We start from the raw sequence: 14117 nt of genomic DNA, 5'->3' as shown, positions 1-14117 counted from the left end.
TAATATCATGAATTGTATTGATTGACTTTTATTTCCTGGGATAAATGCTTCTCGGTTATGATATTTTACCTTTTACATGTAATGCTGAAATTGATTTGCTAAATTTTTTTGAAGGTTTGCATTTGTGTTCATAAGGGTTATTGGCCTATAGTCTTTTCTTATAATGTTTTTGTCAGGTTTTGTTATCAGGATAATGCTTACCACTTAGAATGGGTTGGGAAATACACCCTCAATAATTAATCTTTCTTTCTTTTCTTCCTTCTTTTTTTTTTGCCCCCCCCCCCCCCCGAGACAGATTCTGACTCTGGTGCCCAGGCTAGAGTGTAGTGGTGTGATCATGGCTCACTGCAGCCTCAACTTTCCAGGCTCAGGTGATCCTCCCACCTCAGCCTCCTAAGTAGCTGAGACCACAGGCACATCTACTAATTTTAAAAATTTTTTGTAGTGATGGTGGTCTCACTATGTTGCCCAGGCTGGTCTCAAACTCCTGGCCTCAAGCAATCCTCCCTCCTAACATGTTGGGATTACAGATGTGAGCCACTGCACCTGGCCCAATTTTAATTTTCTAGAAGAGTCTGTGTAAAATTACTATTTTTTTTTCTTAAAAGCTTGGTAGAATTTACCAGTGAAGCTATCTGGCTGGAATTTTCTTTATGAGAAGAATTTTATCTACAAATTTATTTATGTAATAGATGTAGGGTTATTAAGGTTATCAATTTATTCTTTAGTGAGCTTCGTGTCTTCCAAGAAAGTTATCCATTTCATCTAAGTTGCAGAAATTGTTGGCATAACAATGTTTTAATATCTACTTATTATCTTTCGATATCTGTAAGATCCATGGTGATTCCTTACATTGGTAATTTCTGTCTTTTCCCTGTTTTTCCTAATCAGTCTACAAACAGGTTTATCAATTTTATTGATTCTTCTCAAATAACCAGCTTTCAGTTTTGTTTGTTCTTTCTAGTAATTTTCTAACCTCCATTCTGTTCTTTATTACTGTCTTTCTCCTACTACTTAATTTGAGTTTAATTTGCCCTTATTTTTCTAGTTTTTTAAGGTGGAAGCTCCATTACAGGCAACAAAAGATTTAACTAGGTGCAGGGTGAGTGGGTGAGTGGTGTCTTGCTCCCAGAATCTCATTTGAGCAATTCATAAACAGTGTGCTTACCACTCCAGGTTATTTGTTTGAAGAGCCAACCTTGGATAGCTGATGTTGCAATTACTCAGATTCGATCGAGGGAAATGCGCTTGCTCAGAAGTGCCATAAATGAACTTTTATTTTTCTCCATTTGTCATCAATTGATAAAGTCTCAAAGACATTCCATTCTAGTCTCTTATCATGGAGAATTATGGCTTCTATGGCACTTTCTGGAAGTTTAACCTTTGTCACAAGTCACAAGCATTTGACCATATTCTATTTAGTTAAAGCCTATTTTCTCTTTCTTTCTTTCTCTCCCTCCCTCCCTCCCTCCCTCCCTCTCTCTCTCTTTCTTTCTTTCTTTCCAGAGTCTCACTCAGCCACCCAGGCTGGAGTGCAGTGGCGCGATCTCGGCTCACTGCAACCACCGCCTCCCGGGTTCAAGCGATTCTCCCATCTCAGTCTCCCAAGTAGCTGGGATTACAGGCACCCGCCATCACGCCCGGCTAATTTTTGTATTTTAGTAGAGACGGGGTTTCACCATGTTGACCAGGCTGGACCTGAGCTCCTGACCTCAGGTGACCCACCCACCTCGGCCTCCCAAAGTGCTAGGATTATAGGCATGAGCCACCGCACCCAGCCTTGAAGCCTATTTTCAAAAGAAACAAAAATGCTTAACAAATAGGGACGACTATAACCAGAAAATGTGTTTCCACCAGAAGAAATCTGTCACCAGCGCCAGTGCTTTATGAGATAATGAGACAGACCCAGGTCTGAAGGCACTTTCCTAAGCACCAGAGGAAGCCTCAATGACATTGCTCAAGGTAAACAGAGGCCTGGACCGATTCCACGTGGGCAGGTGAGGCTCTCCCTCCTCCTGAGGAGCCAAACAGACAAAATCAGAACCAGGAATATTCTCTGGGTCTCCCAATTTCCTATCAAAATCACTATAGCATTCTTCCTTAAAGAGAATGACAAAGCCACAATCTTTTGGCATGTGTTCAGAAAGCTTTTTCAGAAAATCTGTATTCCTAACAAAAGACATCTGAGAAATCTGCTAACTACCAATGGGTACTTCAAAGTCCCTTAGGAACTTAAACGACTTTAAGGACAGGCCATTGGTGAAAATCCTGGCATAGGAACTTAGTAGTGAGACACTCAGAATTGAGGGAGAAAAGCCATCACTGGCCATAATATTTACAAATAATCAAAACCGGACCACTCTAAAGGCGTTGCTAAGAGATCACACTGTCAGAACAAGGCTTCACGGCGAGAGACCATGCAAATCCAAACACACTTGGAGCAGTGGATGCCCATTTCAGACAAAAGCAATTTAATATAAACTGGACGAGGCTTACATTTCTTCTATATACACTTTTTGGGATTCTGAATTATATATAGCTTCTATAAAGAAAAGATAGGGACAACCACCAGCCGCTTAAAAAAAAAAAAAAAAAAAAAAACTGCTCCAAGTGTAATAATAAAGTTACGCACAAAATACCAAGCAACAGAAAAAAAAGAACATTTCAAATAACCAGCTTTCAGTTTTGTTTTCTCTAGCAATTTTAAAGTACTCAGAAGAAGAGATACAAAACCCAGGGCGTAGGACATGGATATTCATTCATATATTCTCACTCTGTCTCTTTCTCTCATAATGGAAAGATTCCAGGTCCAAAGCAGTAGAGTAAAATGATTTCAGCCTCACTTCTCTTGAAAAAAGAAAATCCCTCCAAAACAGCCAGGAGAACAAGAAACACAAGCATCATCTTCAATAAAACTAGAAGACACCTGGTTGGGCACACTGGCTCACACCTGTAATCCCAGCACTTTGGGAGGCCGAGGGAGGCAGATCACTTGAGGTTAGGCGTTTGAGACCAGCCTGGCCAACATGGTGAAACCCTGTCTCTAGTAAAAATACAAAAGTTAGCCGGGCGCGGTGGCGCACACCTGTAGCCTCAGCTACTCCAGAGGCAGAGGCAAGAGAATCACTTGAACCCGGGAGGCGGAGGTTGCAGTGAGCTGAGATTGCGCCATTGGACTCCAGCTTGGGTGACAGAGTGAGATTCTGTCTAAAAAACAAGACAAGACAAAACAAAAAAAACTAGAAGACACCTATCCCCAGGCCACCATGACAAAGGCAGGGAGCAGATGGAGGGTGGGCGGGGCTTCCGCAGGGACTAGGAAGGTCCCATTCCAGTAGCCAGTGGCAACTGCACCCTCCCAGGTGGTTGACAAGCCACCTGTCTGAGAGTCAGACACAGGCCTAGGGGCCCCAGTCCCATCACAGCTGGCTACTCCTCTTGCCATCCTTGCAGGGGTACGAGGCTTATTCTCTGGGGAAAAGTGAACCAAAGAGGCCAGAACTTGGGGAGGGCCAGCATGGACAGAAGCCAAGGTGAGGATGGACGCCATTCTGACACGTGGCAGGTGGAGGAGTCTCTGGAGAGATTCACGGCTGCTGGAGAAGAGACCAACAGGTCCAGACTTCTGGGCATCGCCAGGCTGCCTCGTGGCGAGACCTACCTGTCCCTGAGCCCCAGCAGTCACACAGGACTTCCTGGTCATTTTGAGGGCCTCACACTTGAAAGATTATCTGATGTTTGCGTAAAATCTCCAACATGGAAAAAAAATTACACAAGAGGACTCAGAGGAAACAGAAACAGTGACTGCAGGGAAGGAATCACCCTTCAAGGAAACTAATGAATGTTCACAGGAAGAGAGGAATCATCCCAGAAACAGGAAGGGACTGACTGAAAGGGAAGAAACAGAGAGAAACCAGATAACAAGGAAAAAGCACTTTTAGAAATTAAAAAAAAATAGCCAAAGTAGGGTCAAAATAAAAATGTTAGTAGAAAACTTGGAAGATAAAGTCAAGGAAATGTCTTTAAAAAGGAGAAGAAAGGTACAAGTGGAAAGGTCAGCAAATGAGAGACAACCCAGGAGGCCTGGCAGCCGCAGGGGCAGGGGGCGCGGCCAGGGAGGGGCAGCCCACCAGCCAACAACCGACAGTTACCAGCCGCTCTGGAGCTCCGTTTCCTAATCTGAAAATGGGGGCAATCCTGTCACGACCTCCCTCATAGGGTGGTGAGGAGAGTTAAATCCATTATTATGGGCAAAGTCCTTAGAACAGTGCCTGGCATACAGTATGCACTCAATAGATATTATCTCTGATTAGTCTTAATCAGATTTCTAAAAAATGAGAATAGAGAAAATACTAGAGAGGAAATTATCAAGAAAATAAAGGATATAGAGGGTATTTTCAACAAAGGTACAAGCACTCTTGTGATTGGGATGGAATGTATTTATGTATGTCGGCATGCCCCCTAGTTAAGAATGGCACAGGTATGTGTGTGTGTGTGTGTGTGTGATTTGTTATCTATGGCCATGGTAAACCTCAGTGACTGGCTCGAGTCAACCTGGCCCAGGCCTGCTGGTGCAGCGGTGCCTGCTCTGGGCAGGGCAGGCAGCTTGCTGGCCCTGGCTGGGCTCTCTTCAGTGTTTGAGGTTGGCTGGCTGTGGATATAGGTCCGGGATGGCCTAGGCAGGGACAACTGAGTTCTCCTCCATTTGTGTGACCTGCACCCAAGCCCTGGGGTCTCCTCAGGGGTAGACACAGGGCCTGAGAGAGTGCACAAAAGTGCAGGCCTTTCCAAGGGGGCTAGGAACGGACACTGGTCACTTCTGCCACAGTCCATTGGCCAAAACAAGTCATGGCGTAGATTCAAGAAGTAGGAAGAAGACTCTACCTCTTGATGGAGGCACTACAAGGTCACTTTGCCAGGGGCACGGGAGGGTGGGAGAACTGGGGCCACTTCTGTCATCTACTCCAACCCTTCTCCACTCTGTTTTGTGTCCTGGGAGGCTGACCTCTATACGTAGTATCCCAGGGCTGCCTCCCAGCACAGGCCTTGGAGCCATTCGCTCAGACTACAGTGTGAATGGTCCTCCCAGGACTGTGCAGTACACAGCTTACACAACCACATGCAGGTGCCCTCAGTGAAGCCATCTGCAAAAGGAGGCGTCTGGGCTGGATGACTCTACATTCCTTCATCCTGAGAACTCACAAATGCTTTATACCCAAGATCCTAGCATTTCTCTTCTGACCTGCCTGAAGAGGTGGTGTGGCTGGCATCCATGCGTGTACTTCCATGCGTGTGATGTGGGTCACTAGCATGCACATAATAGGAACCTGGCAAAGCGGCTGATTAAATGAATTCACATACATGTGTTTGAAACACATTGTACACACATTCCATTTCAGTTCCCCTCACCCCCTTGAGACCCCAGCAAACATGACACCATCCTGCCAAAACGGGGTTAAGAACCACCAGTCTGGTTCACCAAACCTCAAAAGTTCAACGCTAAAGTCAGAAATAGAAAAACCTCAGGAGATTAATTCTCCTAACCTAACTTGACAGAACTGATAAAGGAGGGAGAAGTCAGAAGCTGTGGACCCAGGGGCAGCCCCAAAGCCCTCTCTCTGCAGACACCGGGTGGCGCGGGCTGGCCCTTACTTCCCATCTGTGCCTCCCGGCCCTGCTGATGCATGAAACTTTATATAAGCGAAACCTGAGTCCACCCGCTCAGCCCTCCGGCTCCCCAGCCAGCAGCTGTGTGCATTCAGCAGCTGTGCCCAGATCTGGCACTGACCAGAGTGCCCTGGAAGCCATATTCAGTGGGCCCACCAACCCAGACAATGGTGGTCTGTCCAGAGTGGGATGCAGAGGCTGCCAGCCCCCGAAAGTTGTAAGAGTCTGCCCTGTTGTGAGAATTAACCAGTGTTCCTGGATGTGGGTGGCTCCAAGGTTCAAATCTTGGTTTAGAGTCTTCTGGACATGATGGGGAAGGTTTTCAGTGTCAATCAATAAAACAGTAACCACTGAGTACCGAGGAATTACTTTGTGACCAGCACATGTACTCATTTACCCTGTTAACGACCTCACTGCCCCCACCAGTGGATATCACTCATCTCATTTTTAGGAGGAAGAAACTAGGTTAGACAAGTGCCGGAAGTCACAGAGCAAATGGCTGCAGGAACAAAGCCAGGTGTGCCTGACTCTGAAGCACACAGAGGACCAGGTCTCCCAGTGTCTTCGGGCAGGGACCAGCGGGTTCGGGGGACGCCAATCCTCCCAGCCCCCGGCGATGCATGTGGGAGAGCTGCGTGCCCAGAGGGATGATGTGCCTCTGCCACCTCCCTCGTGCAGTGAGAGACGTGTGGGCGTCAAGCCCACACAAGACTCCAATCCAAACGGCTAAAATCCACGCTACACAAGAACAAACAGCTCTGCCCCCACCCACCTCACAGCCCCCATCGCCTCCACTTTTTATATTTTAGAGTGATCAGTGGCCTCTAAAGGGAGATTCATTAGTGTGTACGTAGTACTTGAATTTTAAGAGTGTGTGTGGTGTAGATGCACACGTTGTTCGAAATCTTGGACTAAGTGGAAATCTGGTAAGCCCTACAGAGGGAAGCCCAGGAACTACACTGAGTTACCGGACGGCACAGGAGCACTGGGCTCACTACAGTGAGTGACCGGACGGCGCGGGAGCACTGGGCTCACTACAGTGAGTGACCGGACGGCGCGGGAGCACTGGGCTCACTGCAGCGAGTGACCGGACGGCGCGGGAGCACTGAGCTCACTACGGCGAGTGACCGGACGGCACGGGAGCACTGGGCTCACTACGGCGAGTGACCGGACGGGGCGGGAGCACTGAGCTCACTACAGTGAGTTGCCGGACGGCGCGGGAGCACTGAGCTCACTACGGTGAGTGACCGGACGGCACAGGAGCACTGAGCTCACTACGGTGAGTGACCGGACGGCGCGGGAGCACTGAGCTCACTACAGTGAGTTGCCGGACGGCGCGGGAGCACTGAGCTCACTACAGTGAGTGACCAGACGGCGCGGGAGCACTGAGCTCACTACGGCGAGTGACCGGACGGCACGGGAGCACTGGGCTCACTACGGCGAGTGACCGGACGGGGCGGGAGCACTGAGCTCACTACAGTGAGTTGCCGGACGGCGCGGGAGCACTGAGCTCACTACGGCGAGTGACCGGACGGCACGGGAGCACTGAGCTCACTACGGTGAGTGACCGGACGGCGCGGGAGCACTGGGCTCACTACGGTGAGTGACCGGACGGCGCGGGAGCACTGAGCTCACTACGGTGAGTGACCGGACGGCACAGGAGCACTGAGCTCACTGCAGCGAGTTACCGGACGGCACAGGAGCACTGAGCTCCCTACAGCGAGTGACCGGACGGCGCGGGAGCACTGAGCTCACTACAGCGAGTTACCGGACGGCACAGGAGCACTGAGCTCCCTACAGCGAGTGACCGGACGGCGCGGGAGCGCTGAGCTCACTACAGCGAGTGACCGGACGGCGCGGGAGCACTGGGCTCACTACGGCGAGTGACCGGACGGCGCGGGAGCACTGGGCTCACTACGGCGAGTGACCGGACGGCGCGGGAGCACTGGGCTCACTACGGCGAGTGACCGGACGGCGCGGGAGCACTGGGCTCACTACGGCGAGTGACCGGACGGCGCGGGAGCACTGGGCTCACTACGGTGAGTGACCGGACGGCGCGGGAGCACTGGGCTCACTGCGGTGAGTGACCGGACGGCGCGGGAGCACTGAGCTCACGTTCTGCGGCCAGGGAGAAGCACCCAGACAGAGACTTCTGCAGGAGCTTCTGCAGGTGCCCCCAGGGCAAGGGGCCCTGCCCTGGGTACCTTTGGAGTCATGTCCACTGCAGGACAGAGTTGCTTCCAGATGTCCTGAGAAGCGGGACACCGGCAGTGGCTCCAGGCACTCCTGAGGGCTCCCACTCTGCCCCTATGGCTGGTGACCTGAGCCACTCCCTCCAGTCTTCACTTTTGTCCTGCCTGGGTGCTCGGTTACACTGCTGCCTCCGTCTCGTTTCCTGATCTGGTCTGTAAATTTCTGAAGGCCGTGGTTGCCAATCTTCCCCTAAGTTCCGTATAGGTGGCAGCAGCAGTCTTATTTTCCATGGGAAAGGTCACAGCCTTGGGCTGGAATATTCCGCCTCCGGAGTGCAGCCAGATGACCTGGGGCAAAGCTAACTGCCAGACCTCGGGGTCCTCATCTGCAGCATGGAGATCGCAAGGGACAGAGCCTGCAAACGAGAGGAGCATGCTGCCTGCCATGCTGGGCAGACATCTTATTCTCTTTTAAGAAGATGTATAGAAAGGCAGTCAGTGCTTAAAGAAAGCAAGCAAGCAGGCAGATTCTGGAGTGACTTCTATTAATAGAGTGAGGGCCGGGTCCTGAGACGGCACCCTTTGGACTCGGCTTGGAGAGTTCACAGAGCAGCTGCCCCTGAGAAAATGGAATGCCACATGCGCCAGCACTCCTTCCCCCACTCTCTCAACCCCAGACGTGTCTGTGTGTGTGTGCATGTGTATTTACATGTGTGTGTGTGCATGTGTATTTACATGCGTGTGTCTGTGTGTGCATGTGTATTTACATGCATGGGTCTCTGTGTGCATGTGCATGTGTATTTACATGCATATTTTTGTGTGCATGCTTGTGCAGGCATGCATGTGTGTGTGCATGTGTTCATGTGTGTGTACGGGCATGTGCAAGTGTGCATGTATGCATGTGTGTGTGTGCACTCCTGTGTCTGTGTGATGCCAACATAAACACTAGTTTCTAGTCTGGTTCTCAGGAAATCTCTTCAGGCGCTCCTGATTTAAATTGAATTTCAGTTTGTTTGCTTTCTTTTTAGTGAGCCAGCAAATGCAGTTCCAGCTACCTTCTTCCCTAGGCCTGAAACCCAAACCAGAATCACACTGGCTCAAGGTTGAGACAGGACTATAAAGTCACAAGCTTCAAAAGTAAATGTTTATTATTGCAAAAATCACTATTCTGAAACCATATTCAGAGTAGTTTAGTTAGAAGCAACTTGATATAACCAAGCATTCAGTTTGCAGGGTTTAAAGAAGTCTCCTTAAAAACACAGTCTGGAGATATCATATTGTAACTTTTCTCTGTAAGTGATTTAGCCAATCAACAAGTCATTACTACGGGTACAGGTCACGGGCCTGAGTGAGAACCTCACCCTACCACACACGTGATCACTGACCACGTTCTTTTTAGGGCCAAAGGACCTAAGAAAAGGCACATTTCTAGCAGGTGGGCACTTATGCTTCTCCCCACCCCAGCCCCTAACCAACCCCAGAATCCTAAGACTGAGCAGAAAGCGAGTCTCCAGTTCACCTGGAAAAAAGTATTTTCTTTTTCCTACGTGACATCAGATTTGCTGATTTTCTGCCAGCCTGTGGAAAACCACCTAGGGCTGCCAGGTTACAGTTTGGGAAATGCAAACCATATTCTTACCCACATGTCAGTGAAGTCTCGGGTCTGACCTGCTCGAATGCTGGTCTTTTTAGCTCCTTGATTCTTTTGCTCCTTCTCGTCCATATCTGACATTAATGACTCTTGACTTTCTACTGCCTCATGCTGTTCTCGTCTTTCCTGTTTTCTGTACTAGAACCCCCAAGACTCTATTATTTAGGTTTTGTAATCTCCCCTAGCACCTGGCATCATGCAATCAGATCGATAGCTAATAAACTGATCTGGTTCAAATGTAGGAACAACCTGTCGTGAGCTGAACTGTGCTCCTCCAGCATTCGTATTTTGAAGTCCTAACTCCCAGTATCTCAGGATGGGGCCTTATTCAGAAATGAAGTCAATGCAGATGGAATCGGTTAGGATGAGGCCATCCTGGGGTAGGGTGCCCCTAATGCAATTCCACTGATGTCCTGCTAAAAAGGAGGAATTTGGATACAAAGAAGAAACCACAGCACGGACGTCATGTGAAGATTGGACTTGGGTTGCCACAAGCCAGGAACTACCAGAAGCCTGAGAATGGCCTGGGACAGACCACTCCTTGGAGCCTTCTGAGGGCACAAGGCCCTGCAGGAACCTTGATCCCAGACTTTGGGCCTCCGGAGCTGAGAGACAAATGCCTCCGCATCCAGCGCTAAGACCAGAGGCGGCGTCTGACTTTCAATTACGCTCCACAAACACCTAGCCAGGGTCTCTCGGGAGCACGTCACGTGGATTACACAGGTAGGTTCTCTGTGTTCTGTTCTCCTGGGACACACACAGAAAGAACCAATTCCTTGAATTTTTCATAGTGAGTTAAGAGACTTCATTTGTTGCATTCACCAGTGAAATTAAAAGAGCATTTCATGATTTCCATGATTTTTATGTATTGTATTTGTCTTATAAAATTTTCCATCCTCTAAAATTCATCTATCTTGATTTCACCTCCTTTGACTAAATACCCTTAGGGATGTTTAAAGTGAATTTGTGAGAAAAGGGCTACCAGGGCTCCTAGATGCCACGACCCTGAGAGTGTCTGCTACGAGAGGAGTGTGGGAAGCCGAAGGTGTGGGCAGCCCAGCCAAATATCCTGGCCCCTCCTGGGGATAACCAAAGCACAGGATCTCCAGATACAGAGAAGGGAAAAATTTTTAATCCCATTTTCCTCTCCCCTACAGCAGAAAACATCTGTCCAGTATAATGAAAAGCGTCTCTTTTCTGAACTGTTCATGTAGTTTATAATTCCATCTTCTCACCGTCTAACCTTCCACCTTGAAAGCAAAGCGGGAACCTGGGTGGAAAGTTTCCTTTAAATGAGCAGAAGAATCTGACACTCTGTGAACGTCCTCTCTGCTCCCTCCACCCTCTTCCTAACTCTGAAACAGAACAAATGAGCGTAATGGAAGAAACACATTAGGACATGGTTTCTTAATAAAAGACATATGGGAAGCCCAAGGCACCCAGCCACGTTTCTTAGTTCTGCCCTCATCCCCAGCCTCATGGCCCATGCCAGGTTGTGAGACTGCAGAGGCGAAGGCTGCAGACCACTTGCCCTCCACTCACTGGCTGTCAGGGCACTCCTGCAGCAGAGGTCAAGTGAAGCCCCTGTCATGTCCACATGAATATTCAGTTAAGTTTCCAAATGCTTCTTTTTAAGGAAAAAACATCCTCAGACTCACATTCCCACATTTCAGTAAAAGTTATTCAGCTTGTGTGCTTCGTGGCATAAATTATCTGGTAAGCATGAAAACACCAAAAACCCAGATAATTGGCTGGGCGTGGTGGCTCACGCCTGTAATCCCAACACCTGGGGAGGCCGAGATGGGACAATCCCTTGAGGCCAGGAGTTCAAGACCAGCCTGGCCAACATACCAAGAACCCATAGAAAGAAAGGAAAGAAAGAAAGGAAAGAAAGGAAGAAAGGAAGAAAAAGAAAGGAAAAAAGAAAGGAAGGAAGGAAGGAAGGAAGACCGGCCGGCCAGATAACTCTGCCTGGGAAATGGAAAAAGCTCACAAAACTTCTGAAACGCAGGGCTCTCAGAGGCAGAGAATGGCTAATATTTTACTCCAAAAACCTACCTTTGAACTCCAGAGAACCAGTAACTGTGTCTACAATATGCTACCTTGACATTAAACTTTCATTGTGACAGAGTCAGTTTAAAACAAACCAACTACAGCTCAGGGGGAATGAAAAACAGCTTTGACCTAAGAAATTTCCAAATGACTGTAGTTTTAGAATATGTTGAGTTGTTTCAACTTGGCTTCTGCAAGCTCAACATTTTATTCGTTCTTCTCTTTGTTGTTTTAGAGATGAAATGAATGCTACCATTTTGTAGGAAAATCTTTCTATAATTTAAAAGATGATTATTTAAGTCTGCCAATCAATATTAATGCAGTTAATATGCCAAACAACGTATTCTTTGATGGCGACACGTTTTTATCAACACAGCATATGACGTTTCTTAAAACTTTGCTCTTGGAGATAGAAGAGAATTTTATTTAAGCCTATTTTGGTGAACTTTGCATGTATTTCAACACTTCTCAACATCTGTCTTTTATTACCAGAGGTACCAGTATCCAAACAGCAAAGTATTTTGAATGCCTTGAAAGTCAGATCCTGCTCCTTAGTCCTCCTGTCTTAAATCGTAATTTCACTGTGACATCAGGTTCATTTCTAAGGAACATTTTTATTTCATGGACAGGCAGGCAGCCATTCACTCTAATATGCAGATTCCGTTTTCATAAAGATGTTCCAAGTAAGAAAAATACCTAAAACTGGAACGCAAGCCAAATTCATATTAAATGTTTTCTGACCTCATTTAAAATGCAGCACCAGAATATGTGCATGTGTATGAATAAGATTAAACATTTTACTTTTTCAAGTCACTTACGTGGCATTTTGTTTATAAGTTGTCTTCCTGTATGGGGGCCAATACACCCCACTTAAAAACTGAAATCCTTCTTCCTAATTATGATACACTTCAGTTTCTACATTTCACACCTTTTAAATAACTGTTGATCTTAACGCTATATCTTGGCCACCCCCACCTCCACCCCACTCCCCGAGAAAACACCCTGAGAATAAGATGTTAGTATTTTGAGCTACAGGGAGACATGGTTTTTAGCAGCTCTCCTGGGTCCTCGGCCCTGCTGGCCGGCTTGTGGGCGATGAAAACAAACTTTAATCACTTCCAGAGATTCGGGTCAGGGTTCACACGCTCCAGCCTGGGAACCACCAGCCGGAAGGGAGAGGCAGTGCCTGCAGGACTAAAGGTTCTGTTCAGAACCAGGGAGGGACCTGAGAAGGAAATCTAGAATTTCAAACAAGCCTTGAAGAGTGCCAGGGCTTAGACCCTGTGTCCGCCGTCCTCTCGGCTCGGATAGGTGGGGAATTTTCTCGAGGGGGAAAGTAGTAGATCATTTCAGAGCGCAGCCCTCAGCTACAGATGCGTGCATCTTAAAAAACACAGAGCAACCGGTCAATTAACCTGGGAGGCGAAACTCACGCAACGCCGCCGGCAAGAACTGTCCACACAAAGCCAGCGGAGGGAGCCGCACGGCGTCGGAACGCGGCTTCCGATCAGGCTGCTGCCAAGAAGCGGGGCCGGCCCCCCACGCGGAGGGGCAACTTAGCGTTCGGGCGGCGCAGCAGCCCCGTCTCCTCGCCGCGGGGCACTCTCCTTCCCGGGGACCCCCCGCCCGCGCCGCCCCTCCCCCTGCCCCGCACACAATGGCGCCCCCCGAGCTCCCGCCACGGTCCTGGCGCCGGCCGTACCGCCGCTCCGCGTACAAAGGAGGGCGCACGGGTTCCCCGAGCGCGGCCGGCCCCAGGTGCTCCGCGCGCATCCCGGGCCGCAGCGGGCCGGACCGGGGGGCGCGGGCGGGGGCGCGGGCCGGGACTTACTTTCTCGATGGTCCCGGGGAGCAGGCGCTCCAGCAGCCTGCAGAGGACCACCCCATCCTTCAGCGACGCCTGCAGAAAGCCCTCCGGGTCCGAGATGGTTTTTTTGGGCGACTCCAGCACCCCCAGGGTGATGAGCCACGTAACGGTCTGCTCCGCGGAATTCATCGCTGCGGCCCGGGAGGCAGGCGGGGAGGGGCGCGCGCTTTCACCTCGGAGCGGCGGCCCGGCCCGCGGCCCCCACCGCCCCCGCCGCCGCCGCCTCCTCGCCCATGGAGCGGCCGGCGCCGGCGATTGGCTCGGCGCGGCCCAGCAGGTCCGGCCCGGCCCGCTCCTCCGTGCGCCCCGGCCCGCTGTCAGGCGCTTTCTCAGGAGCGGCTCGGGAACCTGCGGGCGCCCGCCGCCGCCCCCGCCGCCGCCCCCCGGCCTCGGCCGCCGTCGCCCAATGACATCACCGCCAGGAGAAGAAAGACGCGGCCGTCCGCCCGGCCCGCGCCCGGCCCGCGCCGCCCCGCGCCCTGCGCAGCCTCCGCTCCAGGCCGTGCGCGGGGCGGCGGCGGCGGCGGGGAGCGGGCGGGGAAGGGAAAGGGGAGCGGGGAGCGGGGAGCGGGTGGGGAGGGAGCCGGGGGTACCCGGGGTGGGGGGGCGGGCGCGCACCTGCGCTCACCTGCCCCGGGCCCGCCGCGCGCCCCGCGCCCCTGGCCCGGACCCCGGGAACCCTTTGTTT

General features: G+C 50.4%; 1 protein-coding gene across 12 annotated transcripts in view; it reads right to left on the bottom strand.

The window, feature by feature from the left end:
- Positions 1-13778, bottom strand: part of ARHGEF7 (Rho guanine nucleotide exchange factor 7) — a 182846-nt gene extending 169068 nt beyond the window's left edge. For 10 of the 12 annotated variants that reach the window (XR_013407760.1, XR_013407761.1, XR_013407762.1 and 7 more), the window contains exon 1: positions 13394-13778. Coding sequence is in view for 8 of the 12 variants with exons in the window: in XM_028837325.2 (XP_028693158.1) it covers positions 13394-13558 (165 nt within the window). In the remaining 4 variants the exon portion in view is untranslated. The remainder of the gene's footprint in view (positions 1-13393) is intronic. The other 2 variants (XM_015121452.3, XM_077974038.1) reach the window with 2 other exon arrangements.
- Positions 13779-14117: the final 339 nt, after the last annotated feature.

Source organism: Macaca mulatta, chromosome 17 (assembly GCF_049350105.2).
Source record: "Macaca mulatta isolate MMU2019108-1 chromosome 17, T2T-MMU8v2.0, whole genome shotgun sequence".
In the NCBI taxonomy this organism is placed as follows: Eukaryota; Metazoa; Chordata; class Mammalia; order Primates; family Cercopithecidae; genus Macaca; species Macaca mulatta.
The sequence above is the reverse complement of the archived record's forward strand: the minus strand, read 5'-3'. Positions and strand labels throughout refer to the sequence as shown.